General features: G+C 62.4%; 1 protein-coding gene across 4 annotated transcripts; it reads left to right on the plus strand.

Moving 5' to 3' along the window:
• The first annotated feature begins 838 nt into the window (after window positions 1-838).
• On the plus strand, window positions 839-20,450 carry SLC13A5 (solute carrier family 13 member 5). Of its 4 annotated transcripts, none has more exons than XM_044250548.1 (12): window positions 839-940; window positions 5,324-5,452; window positions 5,702-5,838; window positions 7,795-7,982; window positions 8,795-8,963; window positions 10,015-10,137; window positions 12,239-12,454; window positions 13,236-13,336; window positions 14,184-14,302; window positions 16,369-16,530; window positions 19,379-19,516; window positions 20,266-20,450. In XM_044250548.1, exons 1-12 carry the CDS (start codon window positions 839-841, stop codon window positions 20,395-20,397), a joined length of 1,716 nt encoding a protein of 571 aa, XP_044106483.1. In that variant the 3' UTR covers window positions 20,398-20,450. The 4 variants fall into 4 exon arrangements, with proteins under 4 accessions (XP_044106483.1, XP_044106484.1, XP_044106487.1 ...); XM_044250549.1 differs by having other exon boundaries at window positions 7,846-7,982; XM_044250552.1 differs by lacking the exon at window positions 19,379-19,516.
• The last annotated feature ends 2,083 nt before the right edge of the window (window positions 20,451-22,533 follow it).

The raw sequence follows: 22,533 nt of genomic DNA on the forward strand, positions 1-22,533 counted from the left end.
GTCCGCTGGTGGAAGGCATGAACCCATGAGGCTCTCGGGGGCAGCCTGGTCAAGACCCTTCCTCTGCGGACCCCACTTGCCTCTGGAACCGGCAGTAGCAGCGTGGGGCAGGCGGGCGTGGCAGGCCGCTGGTGTCCGCTGGAGGGCGGAAGGCGCTCAGCCCGCTGCGGGGGACCGCTGCCTGGCCACCTCTGTGATCGCTGGAGAGCGCGCGGGATGAACCGGGAAGGAGAAGGCGCGCGGGGGACAAGGGGTCCCGTGCCCAGAGCAGCGCACCGCACCGACGCGCTGGGAAGCCTGGGGTGACCAGGGAGTGCAGTGCCTGCAGCGCGGAGGGCGCGGGGCTAAGTGGTAGTCTCTGCCAGAGACCCCTCCGGCTGCGGGAGGTAGGGCGGGAGCAGCAGGGGGAAAGGAGGGAAGGGCTGGGGGAACTTTCCGAATGGGACCGCGGATGGGGCGCTCGCCAAAGCCCGACAAAGAACGGCCGATCACCCCCTGGTCCGCATCCCCGGGCGCGCCTCTGTCCAGGGGGGCGCAGAAAAGGCTCGGAACTCCGGGACGTGCCAGGACCCAGGACGCTCCTGGAGCGCGGGTCCGAGGGGCTGAAGTCCGCAGGCGCGTCCTGCCGCCGCGGGGTGGGGGAGGTGGGGGCAGGAGCGCCCCAGCGACCCCGCAGGGTGGCCCCGCCCCGTGGCCGCAGGGAGGCCACACCGGGTGGAGGCGGAGTTGGCACTGCACCCCCCGCCCCCGGATCCGCGCGGACTGCGGCCCCTTCTTAAGCGCGCGGAGCCTCTCTCGGCCCCTCACTCGCTACTCCCAACGGTCTCCCTCCCGCGCTATGGCCTCCCTGCTGAGCTATGTCTCCAAGTTCAAGTCCTTCCTGATCTTGTTCCTCACCCCGATACTGCTGCTGCCACTCGTCATTCTGATGCCCGCCAAGGTCAGTTGCATCTCCACGCGGACCTGGGGTGCCTACCCCGGATCCCTGAGCTGGAGCGCCTAGCGGCCCGCACTCGGCAGCTCCGGGTGCCAGATGGGAGTTGCCAGCGAAGCATTTCCAGGGGAGCGGAGGGGGGGGCTCACTGAACTTGGGGTTCACAGATCCCAGGGCACCCGGTGAGCACTGGAACCTAGAAGTTAGCACAGATCTTGGCCACACAGCCCATCCATAGGCTCAGCCCCTGGCTCCAATCTCCAGACTGGACCACCGTCTCCCTCCCCTCTGCCCCAAATGTCACCTGTGCCGGCAGAGAGGCTGGGCGCCTGTCTTTCCCTCAAGCTCACTCTTGGCTCTCCCTTTAGCAAGTGAGGACTTCTCAGCTGTGGGTGGCTTCCCAGGTTAGTCAAGGAACCATACAGAAAGATCATCTCCTAAGGGGGTCCTGAGGGCTGTCCCTTCCACTCCCTGGCTCCCTCTGGAGCCTCAGTTTCCCTATCCATGATCTATATTTCTTCCCAGCCCCCAAGCCCTGGAAGGCACAGCAGAGTTCAAATCCTCTCCCAGCTGAAAGGCAGATTGAGTTGGCTTTCTCTGGCCACGGCCTGCAGGGGCCGGGCAGGAGGCAGACGCGTTCCCAGGCTTGCGCCTTGGGTGGCACGACCCAGGACTGCAGGGGAAGCCGCGTCCCTCACCCGGCTGCCCAGCACTCCTGGGAGGGAGGCCCGAGGATGAATGGCCTTGGCCACAGGGCGGGGGCGGGGCTGGGAGCCCAGGCCCCGGCTGGCCTCTTTGGGCTGCGCTGGGCTGTGGAAGCCCGTTTGGCAGAGGCCCGAGCCCTTTGAAGCCTTTTGTGGCTGCTGGCTGCTCCTTCCTCCTTCCCTCTTTCAGCGCCTTCTCTCTGAGCCCAGACAGGAAGCCTCCGGCACCCCCCCAACCCTGCAGGTTTGGGAAACAGAGGAGCTCTTGAGGGGACTCTCGGAGGGCAGTCCTGCGGGAGGGGGAGCTGGGCGGGGGCGGGGGTGTCAGGAAGCCCACCTGCGTGAGAACCCGTGCTTCCCCCATTCACCCTCCACCCTGCGCTTTCTGGGCCTTGGTGTTCTCATCTGTGCAATGGGCAAGGAGGTGTGGCTCCCACTCTTGCCGACTCTGGGTGACAGAAGTGATAATGCCCCCTCCTAGGAAGGGAGGCTGGGAGGGCCCTGGTGGAGCCAGGGACAGCAGGTCTAGCTATGGGCCCCCTCCCTGCTGCCGAGCAGCCCTGTTTCCCTGCGGAAAAGGAAGGACTCAGTCAGGAGAGCTGGTCTGAGTTCTCCTGGCAGGGAGTGCTGTTCCCCGGGATCACGATGGTGGCCTTGGCGGACCTTCCTGCGTGGCCGGGACCCCACTCCCGCCCTCGCACACACACCCCTCTAAATACCCGTGCACATGCATGCAGGTGGGTCCTGAGCTGGGACCCTCACCTCAGGGTGTGTGTGCAGGTCAGGAACCTGCCCTGGGAATGAGGAGCAGGCCAGGGACGGAGAGACGGAGTTGGAGGATGGGGAGTCGTTCAGTGGTGGCCGTCAGGTGCTTCCCTCTGTGTGGCTGCACCCCTGTGTCTTGTGTTCTCGGCTCTGTGCCTTTTGTTGGGGTCACTACCAAAGAGCCCCCGCCTACACCCCCACGGCCGGCTGCACCATTGTGCGAGGAAACCCGGAGGTACCCAGCATGGCGCAGGGCTTCCAGGAAGCCAGCGGGCTCTTGGCAGTGTGGGCGGCACTGACCAACCGACGGGGGTGGGGGGTGGGGGGGTGGGCAGCGGCTCCCAGTGTGGCCATCCCCTGCTGGGGCGCCCCCACTTCTTCCCCCTCCCCTCCCACCTCTCCTCTTATGACACCTTGCTCCCTGGCTGGCTTCATCTCTGCTTCACTTATCCTGCCTTTTCTCTGGGTCTTTTCTTTAAAAGATCACTCTTCAATAAGATAGACAATGCATTCACCATATTGCTTGTTTTATTAAAATTATTTAAAAATCCTCATTTTCAAGGTCTGTGAAGTATAAAGTAAAAATGAAAATGCCTGCAAATGCCCTAACTCACACCCGCACACAGGCAGGCTCCCTCAGCCACATTTTCTCGAAGGACCGGGTCCTGGACACTTGCTTGTTAATAATTACATAAATAATGAGCCACGGTTTTATTCGGTTGTGCACTGAAGGTATAGCTGTTGTGCGGTGCTAGATGCCGGATCCTCCCCGTAAACCCCATGCCCACCTCCCTCTCGGCCCTAAGCGCCCTTCCAGACACATTCCCAGCTGCCTACATGGGGCGCCTCCAGGAACCGCGCCGTGAAAACTGGTCACACGTGCCACCGTTTGAGTTTAGAGGGTAAAGGTCACCAAGCCCTTTGGGTACACGGTGTGTCAACGGGAGCTCTTGAGGGAGCAAGGCAGGAGGGGGCTGGGGCGGAGAGTCGGGGGAATAAAGTCTGGAGTCGCTTCGTATAGTCGCAGCTGGAGAAGGTTGTCCTGGCATGACTCGTGGGGCAGGGGCCAGGGGGCGGCACCCAGCCCTGCTCCGGCCACCCCCGCCCCCCGCAGAACCATCAGTGACGGGATGTCGGGTGTGGACACGGGGCAGGTGCGCTGGGCGCTCCTGGGAGGCTGAAGCAGGGTTTCAGGCAGGTGCTGCGTGCCCAGGACAGAGTGAAGCCGGCACCACGGGTTCTCGATGGTTGTTCACTGTTGGGTGTTGTGCTGGGTGGGGGCCAGGCAGGGGTGGCCCTCAGGGTGGGAACTGCTGGGGGCACAGAGCCAGGCTGTGGGGGCGGGGAGGGGGAAGGCACCCGAGGAGAAACGCGGAGCCCACTGCCGGCGCTCCCTCCAGTTTAGGGGCTGCATGCGCCAAAGCGCTTGTGGCTGAGAACCCGGCCTCTGGACCTGCCACAGGGTGCGGGAACTCAGGTGACAGTGGGCGGGGGGGCATGCTGGACAGGTCTGCATGCACCCGCTCCTAGCAGAGTTTCTCCCAAGTCATGCTGAGGCATTTGGGGTTGGTCCTGAGGGCAACAGATCTGTAGATTGAAAGAGGGAAGCACACGGTGCTGGACGTGGGGAGGTCAGATTGGGAGGTCCCAGGTGCGACGTATGGCGGGCATGGTGGAGATGTGAGGGGAAGGTGCTGGAGAGTCAGAGGTAGGAGCTGTGGCTGTTGGCAGCTGATCTGGCCACGGGGCTGGGAGGAGGGAGAGGCCAGTCTGGATGGGCACTGATGCTGCCATTGAACACGCTGGGGTTCTGGGGAGACGGGGACATCATCCATGTCCCCAGAGGCAATGACTCAGGACCTATGAATTTACATCACAAACCCAAAGTCCCACAGCTAACAAGTGGCCAGCTGTGGGCTCACACAGGGACCGGTTCTGCCTCATGGCAAAGCCAAGGTCCCAGTATCTCCGTGGCCAGAGGGTAGGGAGAGGCAGCTTACCCAAGACTGAACACCAGCTTACCCAAGACTGAACGTTGTAATAAGCAATAACCCTGGCGACACGGGGCCGGTGGTTTCTGAATGAGCCGGTTTGCAGGGACTCAGGGCAGCCTCTGGAGAAGGAAATGGGATAGAAGTGGGAGCTGGATCTTTGTGAAGACCCCTCAACATAGGTGAGCAGAGAAACTGGGGGATCCCAGGCCCCCCAGGGACGGCAGAGAAGGCCACTAGCTCCCCTGCCGGAGACCAGAGGGGAAGGAGAAGCCCCTGTCCAATCTGGAGTGTTTGCAGCTATGAGGATGGTCAGGTGTTGTTAAAGACCGTGCAGATCTGCCGGGACTTAGACAGGCTGCGTCTCAGTAGACCCGCTGGGCTCGCAGCACGCCTGCCCCGGCGGGCCTCACGGCGGTGCCCGGGACCCTCACGGCAGCCTACAGTGGTGCCTAAGACTCCACGCCAGGGGAGTCCTGACCGAGAGGGACAAAGGGAGGGCTGTGTGGGTGCTGTTGGCCCAGAGGGTGCCCAGCCACCCAGTGCCACGGGGACACTGAGTCCACGAGGAGAGCCCAGGGAAAGATGCAAACTCAGCATCCTAAGCATGACTCCTAAGGGTGCATAACAGCTTCTGCTCCCGGTAGGGTGGGAGAAGCGCCAGGAGGGCCATCAGAAGTGTGGGAGCTCGGGACTGATCTCTTCCCCCTCCTCTCCTGCTCTCTCCGGGGAGGCGCAAGGGCTGGCCGAGCACCTCGGCAGGAAGGCAGGGGCAGGAGGCCCTTGTCTGTGGGTCCTGGGGCTCCTCGGCGTCTGAGCCACGGATGGTCCCTCTGATGTCGCCACTGCCCACGGCCATGCCCCCACCCCAGCATGCTGCGGTGGGAAGGGGGACGCCAGCTGGCGAGGTCTTAGGGCCGTCTCCTCAGTTTGTCAGGTGTGCCTACGTCATCATCCTCATGGCCGTCTACTGGTGCACCGAGGTCATCCCTCTGGCAGTCACTTCCCTCATGCCCGCCTTCCTGTTCCCGCTCTTGAAGATTCTGGACTCCAAGCAGGTGAGCAGCCCCAGGGGTCTTCCTGCATCCCCGCCACGGGGCACCCTCCAAGCCCCTCTCAGAACTGCCTGGGCCATGGGGGAACCCATCCATCCGGCACGGACACAGACCACGTGACCTCCCCTCCCCACTCCAAGTGGCCCCTGGAGTCGGCACCAGATTTGGGGTGGGGTTGGCATCTGGTTGGCGTACCCGTCTTGGGGACTGGGGGCCCAGGGCTGCCCTGACCAGCCCTGTGTTGCCCCACAGGTGTGTGTCCAGTACATGAAGGACACAAACATGCTGTTCCTGGGCGGCCTCATCATAGCGGTGGCTGTGGAGCACTGGAACCTGCACAAGAGGATAGCCCTGCGGACGCTCCTCTGGGTGGGGGCCAAGCCTGCACAGTGAGCACCCTTCTCTCTCTGGCCCCAGGGACTGGGCAGGGGCTGTGTGGCTCAGTCCCATCACCCACAGGCCAGCCCTGGCCATGGGCTTTCCTGGGCGTGGCAGGAAGGTGTCCCCCTGGATGAGCACGTGACTGACTTAGCTGGGTGACCAGAGGGGCGAGTGAGCACCGTGGCTAAGGGCTCTTTGACTGCAGGGGAGACTCTGGGGTCAGGGCTGCATGTTCCACAGGAAACAAGGTGGGCAGAGGCTGGATCAAGCCCTGCCTGAAACCCCTAGGAGTTTTGTGCGAAAGCAGGAAAGGGGTGTCTCAGCAATTCAGCTCAGAGGAAGCAGAAAGGTCATCCCCCCAAAGCTGGTGTGTGTATGCAACACCCTCCCCCCCGCAAAGAAGCCATTGCCTCACCTTCCTCCACATCACTCATGACTCTGCAAGACCTCCCCTGCCCACCACAGGCCACTTCCAGCTAGCCCATGGAGCAGTTTACCCAGAGCAGACGGAGCACTTTACCTGGATGGGGGGTGCTGTCCCTGCCACCCTGTTCTGGAGCGGAGGAAGGGAGGGGCTGAATAACCTGCTGGTGGCCACATAGGGGTCAGACCGGTTGGTCTCAGCCTTGCCCCTCTCACTGGGGACTCGGACTGCACCTTTCTTTGTGGGCAGTATGCGCCCTGGTGATGGCGTGTCCCCAGCTGGTCCTTGGGAGGCAGCAGGGAGTGACTTCACCAAGGATCCCTCCCGGAATGACCGTGTACTTGGGTCTGTGCCGTCGGGCCGGGCCGGGAGCACACGCATGCCGTGGCCCTTCCGGCGGACCAAGGCCAGAACCCCCCGGGGTGGAGGGCTTGTGACTCCCTGATCTGTTACACTCCGTGGCCTCGGACCACGAATGGTTTACAGGCGTGGACAAAGAACCATTGCGAGTTCTAGAGACTCAAGAGCTTAGGGGCATCGGTGTTCTCCTCGGGGTCAGTGATGTCTCCTCTTCCTCAGGGTGGGCCTCGTTCTAGAGAGCTGCTCACATTCGGCTCCGAATCCAGGAGGGTCGCTCGTGCTGCTCTGCTCCTTCTGCCCTCGGCTCCTCTTGTGACCTCAGCTCGAGCCGTCCTGGGGGTGGGGGGGGCATTGTAGTTGAGCCCCTGGGGGCCGTGAAGTGCTGTGTCATTCATTCACACAAACTCAGGCTTTCCTCCTGGCCTGGGTCCCAGCTTTTGATCTCATGGGTCCGTGAGGTGCAGTGCGCAGCCCTGGACCCCTTCCAGGCTGACCAGTGATCTTGGGCCCCTGTGTGCACAGAGACCATGGAGCGGAATCAGGCCCTTCCCCAGCTCACGGCTGAAGGAGGGAGTGGATGTGGAATCAGTTCCTCCCTCCGAGGAAGGTGCAGGCAGGTGTGCTCAGCCCCAGCTGCCGTGCACTGGGAGGGGGCCTCGGAGAAGGGGTTCGTGTCTGAAGGCCACGAGGAGTTCATGTCTCGTGGGTGACGGAGGTGGACCCTGGGGGAGATGAGGTGTTACAAGTGAAGGGAGCATGTTTCGGAACGGTTGGTGGACCCTGTCTCCTGCCACAGGGAGGGGGCAAAGTGCGAGCCGGGAGAGGGGAGGGGTCACCCCGGAGGGAAGTCCTGCTTCCCCAGGCCCCTCCCATGGCTCCCCGACATGCACTGGGGACAGCTCTCCCTTGCCAGGTGGGAGCTGCTTACAGCTGTGACTGGGTGTCCTTTCTCTCAGTGCCCAGTGGCCAGCTGAGGACGTCAGTGATGTTTGTAGGGGTGAGGTGGGGCGGGGGCGAGGCCCCATGCTGTGCTCCCATCCCCCACGATCCAGTCTTGAGCAGGTGCTGCCCCAGGCATCCCCACAGGGGTCCCAATCCCCCCATCCCCACCGTGGCTCCCTGGGGGCTGTGGGCAGAGGGGCTGGACTCTCTGGCATTCCTCTCCGCCTCTCCTCTGCAGGCTGATGCTGGGCTTCATGGGTGTCACAGCTTTTCTGTCCATGTGGATCAGCAACACGGCTGCCACAGCCATGATGGTGCCCATCGTGGAGGCCATGCTGCAGCAGATGGAGGCCACCACCGCCGCTGCTGAGGCCAGCCTGGGAGCCCTGGAGCTGGCAGACAAGGGCAAGGCGGGCACGCTGCCAGGTGGGTCCCCAGTCCGCGAGACGCGCACCCACTTGGGCGGCTGTCCTGTCTGTTGCCTTTCACAGGAGGAACGCTCAGGAAATGCTGCTTCTGTAAGTTTTAGGAATGTGACTATTGCATAAAAGTCAGAGCTCGGGGTCGAGCTTATGGCAAGACCCCTGTGTGGTTTCTGCCAACGGCTGGAACCTGAGATGTCACCAGATTGATTGTGGGGACCCTTCAGTGAGGGTGCCCCTCACCCCTGCTCCCGTTGGGGCGCCCTCTGCTTGCCACTCCCACAGGAGTCAAGGGGGGCCCCACGCTGGCGTCCCGACGAGGCCCCAAGCTCAGGGAGGTCAGAGAGTGCCTCTTTGTTTCCCGCCACACTCACACCCCATCCCCGGGGCTGTGCTCAGCACGGAGACACGGTGGGCTGGGGACCGTGCAGCCCAGCAGGCCAGGTCCAGAGGCTCCTGGCACAGCTCATCTGACTTGGGGGTACCTCAGCCAGACACCGAGGGCGCCGGGGTGGGGGACAGGGCTTGCGGGGGGAGAGGGCCTGTGAGGTGGATCTGGACCCCTCCCCCCAGCCCCCGGTGGAGGGACCAGCGGGAACAGGGACAGGGTGGTGGGAGAGGAGGGCGTGGGTCTGCGTGGCTGGATGTGTGGGGAGCCTGGCTGGCCAGAGAAGGAGGCGGGCACACAGTGTGGGTGCTGGGGGTTGACCCGCGGGGCTCCTGGCAGGCTGGCCTGTCCCAGCCTCAGGCTGGGGCAGGGTCAGGAGCTGGAGCTGGGGGCCTGCACCGCCTCGGCCCACAGTGTGCCCCCCACAGGGAGTCAAGTGACCTTCGAAGGCCCCCCTGAGGGCAGGCAGGCTGACAGCGACAGGAGGAGCTTGTGCAAGGCCATGACTCTGTGCGTGTGCTACGCGGCCAGCATCGGGGGCACTGCCACGCTGACGGGCACGGGACCCAACATGGTGCTTCTGGGCCAGATGCACGAGTGAGTCGTGAGCATGCCTTCAGGGGACGTGAGGAGGGCCTGGGGCGGGGGCACCCCCATCTTTCTCTCCTGCTGCGGGCCTGCACCTGCCCAGGACCCCACAGACTGCTGTCTTCTGCTGGGGCAGGGGGTGAGGGCGAGTCCTGTCTTGCTTCGCCGACGCTCGCCCCGAGAGAGAATGTGCACCCAGCACGGAGCTGACGTCTTGGGAGATGAACGCGCCAGCCACATGCTGGTCCTGTGAAGGGTGCTGCCCTGTGGTGTCAGCAATGGGCTAGGGGTCAGGTTACATGCTGCCTCCGCGTGCCCTTGGGGGCCCCAGGTGGATCACAGGGCCCGTCTGCGCCTTCCCCCCACCACAGAGTGGCACAGACCGTGGGCAGACGGGACTGGGATCACGGGGAGGCCAGCCCCGTCCGTGGACAGCAGCTGATGTGGGGTCCTAGGCAGGCGTCATGAGGGTTCCCACGCAGAGGAGAGCCCTGGACCAGGACCAGGCAGGCGGACCGCTGGGCAGTGGGAGGAGCCCTGGACCAGGCAGGCGGGCCGCTGGGCGGTGGGAAGGAGCCCGGCCCGCAGACACTTGAGGTCTAACACGCAGGCGGTTTGGATCTTGAGAGCACTTGCTGTAATGATAGCCTACGGTTCTCCCTGACGTCCTCCAGGGCAGCATGGGGAAGGCTGTGTCTGCTTCTGTGCCTGCTGGCCAGGCCAAGGGACCTGCCCCTGGAGCTGGAGGGAAGGGCCTGCCGCACGGGGACCTTCCGCCAGCCCCAGGGAAGGGACCCCCACCCCGTCCCGGCCCAGGGAGCTCTGGAGACACCCTCTCTCCCACGCAGAGCGGGCTCTGAGGCGTCCGGGAGCCCTGAAGATCTTGCCCCATTTCCGTGAGCACAAGGGGTGTTATTTTGGGATAGACGGGCCCTGACTCAGGCGGGGCCCCCAGTGGGGTCTGGGGCCCTGACTCAGGCGGGGCCCCCAGTGGGGCCTGTCCTGAGTGTGGCGGGGCCCCCGCCGTGGAAGAGGGACCAGCGTCTCTCTCTCCATTCAGGCTGTTCCCTGCCAGCAAAGACCTGGTGAACTTCGCCTCTTGGTTCGGGTTTGCCTTCCCCAACATGCTGTTGATGCTGCTGCTGGCCTGGCTGTGGATCCAGTGCGTGTTCATGAGGCTGAGGTGAGTGCGTGCGTTGGCTGCGCCCCACCCCCCACGCCCCTGCAGGGAGCCCCGCCCTAGCCCTGGCCCCAGGCCACTCCTCCAGGATCCTGCCATCCCTCTCCACCCACCGTCCTTCTTGCTGGACGTCCATTCCCTACCTTCCCGCCTTCCCACCACCCAGCTGCAGGGCCGGCTCCGATGTGGGTCCCCCCGCAGGGACACTGTGCCCGACTTTGCCACCCCAGCTCCATTTAGGACGAGCTGCTCACTCGGTCCCCGGGCTTCCCTCCAGCCAGTGCTTGTGCCAGCCTTCCTGGGACCCCCAGGTCCTCCAGCAGCTGCGGTGGGCCCTCTCTGTCCCTGCACCCAGTCTGGCTCCCGGCCCCTGGGGGGACATGGGGAGGTGGATCAAAGCAGCTACTGAGATGCTCATCCCCTTTGCAAACCCACACCGAGTGGCCTGTGCCCATCAGTCCCCTTGGGGCCCCCGGCTCAGGACCTCATCTGGACCTAATCACCTGTGAAAGTATCACCTCCTGATGCCGTCACACCGGGGGGGGGGCAGGATTTCAACCTGTGACCGTGGGGGACACAGTTCCATCCAGAAATGTCCCCTCTTGGGGAGATGGAGGCCTGTCGCCCTTGACTGCCCTGAGGCCCACTGAGCTCCCTGCAGAGACCCAAGGCCACTGGGTACGACCAGCCTCCAAGGGTCTTGCCATCAGGAGACCCAGCCGTGGCCTCTGGTGTGGTCCCCGCTGACCTTCTGATGAGGGAGCCCACCTGCAGCCACGGTCAGCTGGCCACGCCAGCTCAGGGGCCCTTGCTGCCCCAATGCAGAGCATGGTCAAGGGGGCAGCCCCCAGGACGCCTGGAACAAGGGGAGAAGCGACGAATGGTCCTGGGCCCAGGCCACGCCTGCCACATCCTGGGCCCCCGTGACCCCTGCCACCAGGCCTTGTAGAGGCAGCACCTGCCTCAGCGGTGGGGGATGCCTTTTCTGTCACGCTCACTTGGGTCCCTCATCTGGGCAACATCAAGGTGGCTGCCTCCAGCCTCGTCCAGGAAAACTACCTCCTAAGCTCACAGATGGCCTCAGAGGCCACATCGGGCTACAGGATCACGGGCCCCTGAGGACTAATGGGATGTTACCGCAGGCCTGCACCCAGCTTTGCTGACGGGCTAGACCCCTGCCCTCCCGTGAAGTCTGCCCCAGGGCCCAGGAAGGACTGCCCCGGGGACAATTCTCTTGGCCTTCAGGCAGCCTGGGGCTGCACAACCCCGTAGGCCTGCACCCTGGGCACCGATGGCCCTGGTCAGCCCCTCCCCATGGCCAGGGCACCCTCAGCACCTGTCCACAGACCCCTCTCCCTCCCTATCCCTCGTGCCAGCACCCCCGGGAGGCCCCGCTGGGCGCCCCAGGCAGGCTGTGGGTGGCTGTGGCCTCTGGTTCCCAGGGAGCCCCCAAGAACAGAGCCAACCGACACCTGTGCCCCCTCTAACCACGAGCTCCCACCCTGCTTCTCCTTGGCCCTGGCCCTTAGACCCGTCCTTGTTCTCCGTGTCCTCATGAGCCTCCCCACAGCCCCCATGATGAGGCCTGGCATCTCAGCCCCAGGGCCCCGCTGGGACCACCCCTGGGTGAGGAAGACCCCCGCCACAGCTGGCTCCAGAATATTCCCCGTCCATCCCCCAAATGGCAGAAGCCGCTGGTTCCCAGGTGACCAGCCACCTGCCACATCCCCCTTACCGGGGCAGCCCCAACTCTGCCTATTTCTGACTCCTCCCACCCCTCCCACAGCCCCTTGGCCTCCACCGTCCCGAGACCCCATCCAGCCTGGCCGCCCACCTGTGCCCTCCGACCGCTGCGGAAGGCCCTGTCGTTCAAGAGTCCCCTGGGCCATGCACTGGGCACACGTCACAGAGCCTGCCCCCACTGGGTTCTGCAGGGCAGGGCTGGCAGGGGATGGAAGTAGGCCTGGGGCAGGGGCTTGCTCGAGGCTGCACCGTGTGCCTTCCGCCACATCCTGCTGCCCAGCGTCTGGCTGTTCATCTGACCGGCCGGCCGGCCCTGAGCCACCAAGCCTGCCTCACGGGCTTCTCATCCTTGCATCTTTAGCTTCAAGAAGTCCTGGGGCTGTGGGCTGGAGAGCAGGAACCACGAGAAGGCCGCTTACGAGGTGCTGCGGGAGGAGTACAGGAAGCTGGGACCCTTCTCCTTCGCCGAGGCCAACGTCTTGCTCTGCTTCGTCCTGCTGGTCGGCCTGTGGTTCTCCCGGGACCCCGGCTTCATGCCTGGCTGGGTGTCGCTGGCCTGGAAAGAGGGCGAGACGAAGTAAGTCGCGGGCTCCCTCACCCCCGGTGAGTTCTGCCCCTCGATTTCTCCTCCCCAGCCCTCACGACAGGCCTGCAGATGGGTCCCTGTGGCCAGGCAGGGTGGCCTGGCTGTGACAGGGAGAGATTGGCTCAGCCAGGAGTTCTGGCTTTCAAAGCTCTGCTCTGCCATCTGTCCTCCCTCTGAAGACAGACGGGGTCTCAGGGCCAGGGAAGCAAGAGGGGAGAGGGACAGCCAGGACGGTGGGAGCTGAGGGGCCATTGGAGGGCTGGGAGGGGCCAAGGAGGCAGAAACAGGTGGACGTCAGGCCGGGCCTCTGCAGAGACCTGGCAGGGAGGGCGTGTGCACCTTCCCTCCAGGCTGAGCTGTCCTGTGGTCAGAAGGAAGCAAGGTTCCCGGACAGGCAGGCCGTGTGGGCAGGGGTTCCCGATGTTGCACGTGCAGCCCAGGAAGGTCTGCTGGGGTTGGCAGCCGGGCCCTGGCAGGTGCCCTGGGGAGCACAGGATTCCAGGCCATCTGATAAGGACCAGTCACCGTGCTCGCCCTGGGAGCCACACGGACCGTGAGGGCAGTGAGCTGCATGGGGTCACCCCGCCAGAGGCAGAGCCGGGCCGAGATGAGGCTGTCCTGGCTTCCAGCCGTGGTTCTGTCTGTGTGGCTCTCCTGCTGCTGGCCCTCGAGGCCCAGTCCATGCACACAGTGCACCTGTGTACGCAGAGCAGGTTTCCTGGGTGGCAGCCCTGAAGTCGGCCGGGCACGTCCTGTGCGCTGTTCCCTATAGGTATGTGTCTGACGCCACTGTGGCCACTTTCGTGGCCACCTTGCTGTTTGTCGTGCCTTCGCAGAAGCCCCAGTTCAGCTTCCGCGGCCAGACCGAGGAGGGTAAGGCTCTGTCCTGCCTGACGCTCATCAGGGTGGGGCCCCGAGGGAGGGCACCGCCGAGGTGGAGAGGCCTGGCCAAGGCTACTTCGGGGCGGGGGGCGGGGGTTCGTCAGCCCCTCCCCAGGGACTGTCCTGTGCAAACCCTCTTCTCCTGTGCTCTTTACATGTCGGAAATCTTATCGATGTTACAACAGGAACAGAAGAATGTTTCCGATTTCCCTCAAAGCCATCAGTGTATTTCGGTTTCTCCCTTCTGGTCTTTGCTAGGATGCTTGTGTATACATGGCTGTGATTCACACACACACACACACACACACATACACACATACACAGCTCGAATTCTGGTTTTCTGTCCTGTAGATTTTTATGTTTTTACACTGGGAACATGTCCTGTTAAAGACACAGCCTCTGACTTTATTTTCTCTAATAACAGCATCATTTGAGGGGCTGTGCTGTTCTCCTCTTACAAAACATCGTGATTGTTTTTAATTTTTCACAATTAGAAATGAGTGTTTTCATGTATGTAGCCTTTTCTTGCAGGGTGTTTCCTTAGAATAAATCTCCAGGAGCAATGTTGCCGTAAGAGTATATATGTCTTAACGGCTCTTAAGTGTGTTGCCGAATGGCTTTTCAGAAAGATTTTGCCAGTTTCTATGCCCATGGGAGTGTGTGACATTTCTACCACATCTTCACCAGCAACGCGTGTTGTGATTATTGTGGGGTTTATCTGATTTCTGGATAGGAGAGTGTGCTGTTGTGCTCATGGGCTGTGATTTCCCTTGAGTAGATCTCTTGTTTCCTAATGCAGCTCTGGGTCATGTGTGTGTGTTTTATGGTTTCTCCTCAGAAAGGAAAGCTCCGTTTTACCCCCCTGCGCTGTTGACCTGGAAGGTGATCCAGGAGAAAGTGCCCTGGGGCATCGTGTTGTTGCTGGGGGGCGGCTTTGCCCTGGCCAAAGGATGTGAGGTGAGCCCCTGTTGCAGGCTGCCCAGCGCTCTTGTGCCAGAGGGTGTCGGGAACTCACACCCTGGTGCTGTGGGCGCTGGCTCTACGTCTGTCTGCTCCAGAGAGCCGCAGGTGTCTTGAGGACAGGGACCCTCTTGTCACCAAGGAGTGGATGACTGGATGGATGGGTCGGTGGATGGATGGACGGACCTGCATAGAGAAAGTGCTCTGAGCAGTCGCAGCGGTGGGAGAATAAGTGGTCAGGGCACGCCAGCTAAGAGTGGAGGAGGACGCTGTGAGGTCTCCTCTGGGGTTTGGCGACAGTGACCCGTGTCTCTTCCACTCGCTGAACTCTTTGATTGCATGGCTGACATTTAAGCATGTTTTCTCTTGGGCGCCTGGGGGGCTCAGTTGATTGAGTCTCTGCCTTTGGCTCGGGTCATGATCCCAGGGTCTTTGCATTGAGCCCTGCATGGGGCCCCTGCTTGGTGAGGAGTCTGCTTCCCCCTCTCCTTCTGTGATCTCTCTCATTCCCTCTTAAGTAAATCAATAAAATCTTTTTTAAAAAATAAGCATTTTTTCTCTATCTAAAAAAATTTTTCTTGGGGCACCTGGGTGGCTCAGTGGGTTAAGCCTCTGCCTTCGGCTCAGGTCATGATCCCAGGGTCTTGGGATCGAGCCCCGCATCGGGCTCTCTACTCGGTGGGGAGCCTGCTTCCCCCCCGTCTCTCTCTGCCTGCCTCTCTGCCTACTTGTGATGTCTCTCTCTCTCTGTCAAATAAATAAAATAAAATCTTTTAAAAAAATAAATAAAATTTTCTCTACCTAGGTATAGAGCATCACAGAAGGGGAGGGACAACTTTTGGGAGAAAACATCGCCAAATATAACTTTCTCACTTCCCTCCTTCCTCAATATAAAAGAAGTGAGGTAGAGAGAGAGATGAGCCCCCTTGGTGCTGTATCCCCCGTCCATCCTGGTACCCATCCTTCCATTGGTGGATCCACCATTCCACCCATCCTTCTGTCTGTCCATCCATCTGACCCACCCTCCATCCATTTGTCCGTCCGCTTGTCCATCCATCCATCCACCCAGAAGTCAAAGGTCAGAGACAGGCGGGGCCCATCGTTTCTGCCGTTCCTTCAGCATCCAGAGGGGAGTTCAGTGACCGACAGAGCATGAGTATGTCCTCGATGAATAAATCTGTCTGTCTGGTCACCTCTCCACCCAGTCGTCCGCCCGTCCATCGCCATTCACTCACTCACTCACCCATTCACTGAGCATCTCTGTCATGTCCATGTGACATCGGGCTTGGGAACGACGGATGCGGTTTGATCGTGCTCCCGCTGTGAGGCCTTTGTGGCCTGCAGAGCGGCCATATCTGGAAGAGCATGTCAGGAAGACGGACACCAGGGCGAGGAGGGGGCGTAGGGTGCCTCCCTCAGGAGCCGCAGGGGATACGGCAGGTGTGGCTTGGAGAAGCCGCTGGGCTGAGAGCCAAGATAAGGGGGTGGGGACTACGCTCAGCGGGCAGCCACCGAAGGGTGGAGGCCAGTGACTTGGTCAGACCCGCATGCATGGTCCGCTCTCCTCCTTCGCGTGTAGTGGGGGCCCAGGCTGAGCGAGGTCGAGTCCGTGCTCAGCACCTCCGTCTGACTCCGTCTCAGCGCTGGACTCCCCGAGCCGTGCGCTCCTTTCTCCAAATCCTCAGTTCCTGGCTCAGATCCCTTTCCTGAGCCCAAGAGCTACAGGGGCTGAGAGGTGCTGAGCCGCTCTAGGTGACTGGGGGCTGTGTGACGATCAGAGAAAGGGGGACAGGGCCTTCAGGGTGGTACCCGGCCCCCCCCGGGGCTGGACAACAGGTGGGTGGGGAGTCCCGGGGAGACCCTGGGCCAGAAAGGAGGAATTCAGGCTGGGGTGTATTGAGTGTGACTCTAGGCCAACATTCAGTTCGTGGACTGGCCAAGCTGGAAACAGCCCTAGGAGAGAGTGGCGAGGGATGGAGTCGGATGTGCAGGAGGGGCTGAGCTCCCCAAGGAAGGACCAGGGTCGCTCCCAGCCCTCGGTGACTGCTCTCCCTGCTTCTCAGGCCTCGGGACTGTCTGAGTGGATGGGGAAGCAGATGGAGCCCTTGCGCTCTGTGTCCCCCACAGCCGTCACCTTGATCCTGTCCCTGCTTGTCGCCGTGTTCACTGAGTGCACAAGCAACGTGGCCACCACCACCCTGTTCCTGCCCATCTTTGCCTCCATGGTAAGTGACCTGCTGGGGAGATGACCCTTAGCCGTCGTGTCACAGGAAGCCGTCAACCTGTGACCATCTCCTGGGCCCCCAGAGGGAAGGTGAGATGGGGGGCCAGAGCCCAGCCACGCTTCGAGGTCCTTCTTTGTACCCCCCCATGCTCACCAACGTGCAAGGCAAGAACCAGGCCCTCTAGGATCATGTGTAAATGTGGCTGGTTATGTCTTAAGCTGAGGAGACAGGATCTGCAGCAAGGAGGGGTCTGGGGTATGTGGCTCGCGGCACACAGAGGGGCAGCTGAGCGGGGCCACTGTTGGCTGGAGCCCACCGGGAGGAAGTCCCGGGAAACAGGGTCTTGGGGATGGTGGGAGGCAGAGGACTTTCAGGGAAGATGCAGGAGCCCAGGGCACTGGGCCCAGAGGGAGTGGGTGGCGTGGAGGGGACCCGAGGGCCAGGCTGGAGTTCTGTGCTTTGGGCAAGCGTGCGTCGGAGCTGGGGTGGGGGAGAAGCACGGCTTAGAGGAGGAACTTCTTCTTCTGCCCCTCGCTGCCCATGGGTCCCGGCCTCAGGGTGGTGCAGCGGGAGCCCAGGGCTGGGCTTGGAGGACCCAAGGGGCCCTCAAATGTGGCCCCTCAGTTCCCACCTGTGCTTGGGGCCACGGAAGTCCTCTGTGGGCAGCGGCATGAGCCCGGGAGAGACCATGGTTGCCGCTGCAGAGTCAGGAGCTAGATTCACAGACAGCTCAGCATGGAACCGGTAGGTGCCCACTCGGCCGCCCCACGTCCACGAGAGCGGAAGGAAAACCCAGCGGTTTTCCGGTCCCATTCTGAGTGGAGGGGAGAGTGGTGCGGCGCCCCCTCCCTAGCAGTGTGGCCTTCCCCGCACTCCGGGAAAGGCCAGGTGTGGTCCCGTCCAGCCCAGAGCCAGACCAATGGTGGTTTGCACCTGAGGGCGCACCCAGGCCCTTTGAGAATAGGCTCCTCTAGAACCAGAGTCCACGGTGGCCCCGTGAGGCCCCAGAGTTTCTCCTTGGCCTCCACCTGCAGGAGAGGGGCAGGTGGTGACCCCCGACCCCAGCCGCGTCACAGAGGCGCATGGGAGGCATATGCCATGAGGGCCAGGGCCAGGGCAAAAGGGGGGTCAGGAGCGAGACCGGGCCCTGCCCGGGCCTCTCAGCCCCTCCCAGCAGGCATGAGCCTGGGTGTGGCCTTTCCTGGGACCTGTTTACGGCAGGACCCATAACCTGAAGCCGCTCCTGCCCTCAGACTGCACAGTTTCATGTCTGGGGACGTAGCTCAGGGAGCTCGTCAGAGGGGCTCATAGACCTTCAAAACAGAGCAGCACATCCCAGACCCGTTAGAAACACGGTGTCATAGCCACGGGGAATGGGCGAGAGGAGACGGAGTCACATGCTGTGACACCGTCAAGCATCAGGGGAAGTCATGGTTTTGAAGGGTATTTAAAGTTGAAAACATCATGCACACACGGATAATAAATGCCCATAACCCCAGAGGGGGCAGACCCTGACCCTCCAGCCTCCCCGCCTAGGGACGACTTCGATTATTACTCTTTCTTTAAGATTTTATTTATTTATTTGACAGACAGAGATCACAAGTAGGCAGAGAGGCAGGCAGAGTGAGGGGGAGGCAGACGCCCTGCTGAGCAGAGAGCCCGATGCGGGGCTCGATCCCAGGACCCTGAGATCATGACCTGAGCTGAAGGCAGCGGCTTAACCCACTGAGCCACCCAGGCGCCCTCAATTATTAGTTTCTTAGGTATCTTTCTGGTTGTATTACACACGCCCTCACACACAAACGCGCGCGCGCGCACACACACACACACACATTGTTTTTAGACAAATGGCATTGTTGTATCATCCCATTCTGCATCTTCACTCTGTTTTCCTCCAACCCCTCTCCGGCATCTTCCCGTCCAGCAGGACAGCCACGGCCGCTACTTGTCTATAACCGTTTTATTGACCCCCCGGCGTCCGAGGCGCCGGGCCCAGGGGCCTGTCTCCCGAGTGTTTTGCTGCTCTAATGTCACACGTGTGTCTGTCCTCGTGTGCGTGTACATCTGCACGATGGATTGTGAATTTTGATAGAAATCGGAACATCGCAATTACATCATTCGTTCATTCAACAGATGCTTAATGAATGTCAGCTGTGCACTAGGGGTTGTGAGATGTGGATGAATTTTAAGCTGCAGAATAAAAACAGATGGATACCCAATTCCATATGCAAAACGACCCCCCGTGTGTGTAAGAACAACGTACATCCACAGGCAAGAAGATCTGGGCCTTCTAGGTCTGGAAAAGGACGGACAGACAGGCGCACACGTGGGCTGCGGGAACGGCCCAAGGCGGAGCGCCCAGCATGGTCTCCAGCATGTAGCGGGTGGCCAGGAGACAGATGCTGAACGAATGAGCAGGGTCAGAAAGGCCTCCCTGGAGGGCGCCTGGGTGGCTCAGTGGGTTAAGCCTCTGCCTTCTGCTCAGGTCATGGTCTCAGGGTCTTGGGATTGAGCCCCGCATCGGTCTCTCTGCTCAACGGGGAGCCTGCTTCCCCCTCTCTCTACCTGCCTCTATGCCTAGTTGTGATCTCTGTCTGTCAAGTAAATAAATAAAATCTTTAAAAAGAAAGAAAGAAAGAAAGGCCTCCCTGGGAGGCGACTCCGAGTTCAGCCTTCAGAGTCCAGCACGACTGTCGTCCAGATCCGTGGCAAAGGGCAGAGGGGCCAGAGGGACAAAGGGCCCGGGGCTGGGAATGCACACAGGGTGTTTGGGGAACGCATTTCAGAAGAGGCCCTGGGAGCCTTTGCCCTGCCCGTCTGCGACCCACAGTGCTGTGTTTCTCCCCAGTCCCGTACCATCGGCCTCAACCCGCTCTACGTCATGCTGCCCTGCACACTGAGCGCGTCCTTTGCCTTCATGCTGCCTGTGGCCACCCCGCCCAACGCCATCGTGTTTGCCTACGGACATCTCAAGGTTTCAGACATGGTAACACAGCCCTGCCGTCACTCCCATCCACGGGGATGCTCCGTCGCGAGGGGCGGGTGCCCCCTTTACCAACGGCGCGTGCTGCCGTGCGACGTGCTGGTCCCGTGGCCTTCGCTGGCCTTTATCAGCGTCTTCGCTCCTCTTTGGAAACTATCTCAAGTATCGTAGACTGTTTTGTCTCCCAGAGCTGAGAGCTGGGTTCTGGGAGCTCCCAAGCCCTCACGGAGCCCTTGGGAGGGGTAAGGGGGGGCTGTCCCACAGGGCCAGGAAGGGCTTTGCAAACTAGCAAGAATGCGTGACACCCATCGGGAGGGGCATGGGTGAGACGCGGGAGCAGGGAGGGGGACGCAGAGACCAGTGCCTGGGAGCAGGTACCATCTTGGTCTTGGGGACGGATGCAGATGGAGGAGGACCCCCCCACTTTGGCTGTGGCTGTGACAGGAGGGGGAGGCCGGAAGTGGAGGGTTAGTTACTGTAGAGCTTCTGCTGGGGGCCTCGGGCCACCTCCCTGGGGCTGTTTCCCAGTGCTCACCTGGGCAGGAGGACCTACCTGTCCCACCCATTTCCTGGAGGCTCTGAGCAGCACCTGCCGCCCCTCCTGGTTCTGTCTGGGGGTGGGGTGAGCGCGGAGCACGGCCCCAGGACAGGACCCCCTCCTCCGAGGGCTCCGGCTCCCAGTGTCCTGTCGCCGTCATTCTGACCACCCGGCCCACCCAGTGGGTGCTGATGCTGACCCTGCTTTTCCTCAGGTGAAAACGGGACTCATGATGAACGTAATTGGAGTCCTCTGCGTGTTTCTGGCGGTGAACACCTGGGGACGGGTCATTTTTGACTTGGATCATTTCCCTGACTGGGCTAACGTGACCAACATTGAGACCTAGGGAGAGACGCACAGCACAGCCTGGCCCACCGCCCCGCCCCCGCCCTCCTGAGGACCCGCCCCCCCCCCCCCCCCCCCCGCGCCTTCCAGCACACCTTGCAGCAGAGCCCTGGGGCTCCCTCCCCAGAGTGACCCAGCGACACCCACACCCCCACGGAGACCGCGCCAAGGGTCGGTTCCTCCCCCAGGCCCAGGTTCAGAGCTGGGGACGGGCAGCTGCTGGGAGGAAGGGGAGGGATTCGCCGGAGACTCGGGGGGCGTCTGTGTTTCCCTGGGGACCTGCCATCACTTCTGGGGCAGGTGGGCTCCTGAGGGGCTAGGACGCAGGCTGCCAGCTGGCCCCAAGCTGGGCTCTGGTGTCCACTCGCGTGGTCCAGGGTCCTCAAGGGGAAGATCAGATCCCAGCTCGGGAAGCGAGAGGTGGGCCTCCTGTAGCTGGCCTCGCGCTGCCTCCGGGCGGCTCTCCTGCTCCTGGAAAGGACGACCCCAGCCAGGGACACAATGTCTGGAATTCCAGAGCCTCCTGGAGTCGTGGGGACATGGTGCCACCACCGAAGGACGAGGAATTTGGGCTGAGAACTTCTGGCCGCTGCCCGCAGCATGCGGCTGGCTGACCTGCTTCCCTCCCTCCCTCGGTCCCTCTCAGTGGACGTCTGGGCCCCTTCGCTGTCCTTCCTGCACACCCTTTGTCGCCTGGGCCAACAGATGCCCAGACCCCCTGGCTGGGGCCCTCCAGTGCACCTGTTCCTCCCGAGGGCTCAGCCTCTCCGGCCACCCCACACAGTTGGGGTCACACTCCAAGTCTGGGCGGCAATGGCTCCTTTGGGGCCACCAGTGGGTATCTGGGTCCTTTCTCACCTGCTGGCTCAGAGTGGACGCCGCTGATCCCTGTGGGGAGCAGGGGCCCGTCGGAGCATGTCCGGGCAGAGCACAGGCGTCCCTTGGCTGACTGGCCTCGGCAGCCAGGCCCGGTGACAGCAGAGCTCATGGAGAACAAGCCGTGCCGGTGGCCCCTGGCAGACAGCACCTGCAGTGGCCAGGGCAAAGCTTGCCGAGTGGCCATGGGGACCCCCAACCATGGCATGACACACGCCCAGCCCCGCCTGTCAACCTCCTTTCCTTTGTGGAGGAGAAGCAGGCGCGAGAGCACATTAGGCTCCTCGATGGCGTTGGTCAGGGCCGGGGAAGTTGGGGAGTCAGGAACTCAAGGAAACACTCTCGAGGACCCGGAACGTCTCTGGATCCCGGGGTGGGTGGTTCCCCACGGCCCCATGTGTCTTCCCCCAGGAGGGCCACCAGCTCTGGCTTTCCGCGGGGGCAAGTGCCTGAGCGAACCCTGGCTCACCGCTCACTCCTCTCCCTGGTGCCCCCGCTGGCTCTCTCCCTGGGTCCTTGCAGCGGCCCCCTGAGATGGGCCTGCATCATCCTCCGAGGACACGGAGGCTCCGAGGGGCCGAGTCACACGTCCAGAGTTGTACACTGAGTGAGCGGCCACACGGCTCTAACCGGACCTTCCACCCTCCTGTCTGCTGCTCCTCAGACTGCCCGCTCCGGGAACAGTGACGCACGAGCTGCCTCCTGAGGTGGGCTTGGGACTGCCGGGGGCGTCCAGCTGGAGAGAGCGCGGCGGTGGCTACCCGTCCCCTCCAAGGCCAGCCGGCCGGCCGGCCCACTCCTGCTGTTAACGGTGGAGGGCGCCCTGAGGACCCGCGCTGGCTGCCGGTCCAGCACTGGGACGTTGGCTGACCTGGGACGTGGGGCTTCCCCGGCCGGCAGCGAGCTGGCCGGGGGCTTCTGTGGAGGAGACCCCCAGGCTGAGGACTGACCACAGGCTGTTGACGCACACCTTCCGACGCCAGAGCTGCTCTGACCTTCGGGGCCGGTCAGAACGGTGGCGGTGACGGCCGCCTGAGCCACGCGGGTGTTCAACGTCGTCGGGACAGGGAGTCGGAGGGACACGGCTGCTGGGGCCACTGGGCTCCTGCGCACTCCATGCCTTCATGGCCACATGCCGGCCTCGTGCCACACATGCGTGGGCACCGCGTACAGGAGGAAGGGGCATGACGGGGCCCGTGGCATCTTCCCCCTTTGTCGGGACAGCACCTTCTCAGGAGGCCAGCAGTCAGCCCTCCGTGCG

The sequence above is a fragment of the Neovison vison genome, chromosome 5 (assembly GCF_020171115.1).
Source record: "Neovison vison isolate M4711 chromosome 5, ASM_NN_V1, whole genome shotgun sequence".
In the NCBI taxonomy this organism is placed as follows: Eukaryota; Metazoa; Chordata; class Mammalia; order Carnivora; family Mustelidae; genus Neogale; species Neogale vison.

Excerpts from the sequence above, each read along its gene's own strand:
- SLC13A5 (XM_044250548.1), top strand. The coding sequence starts at position 839 with ATGGCCTCCCTGCTGAGCTATGTCTCCAAGTTCAAGTCCTTCCTGATC. Across the intron at positions 941-5,323 it reads TCATTCTGATGCCCGCCAAG|TTTGTCAGGTGTGCCTACGT; the intron begins GTCAGTTGCATC and ends CCGTCTCCTCAG. Across the intron at positions 7,983-8,794 it reads CAAGGCGGGCACGCTGCCAG|GGAGTCAAGTGACCTTCGAA; the intron begins GTGGGTCCCCAG and ends TGCCCCCCACAG.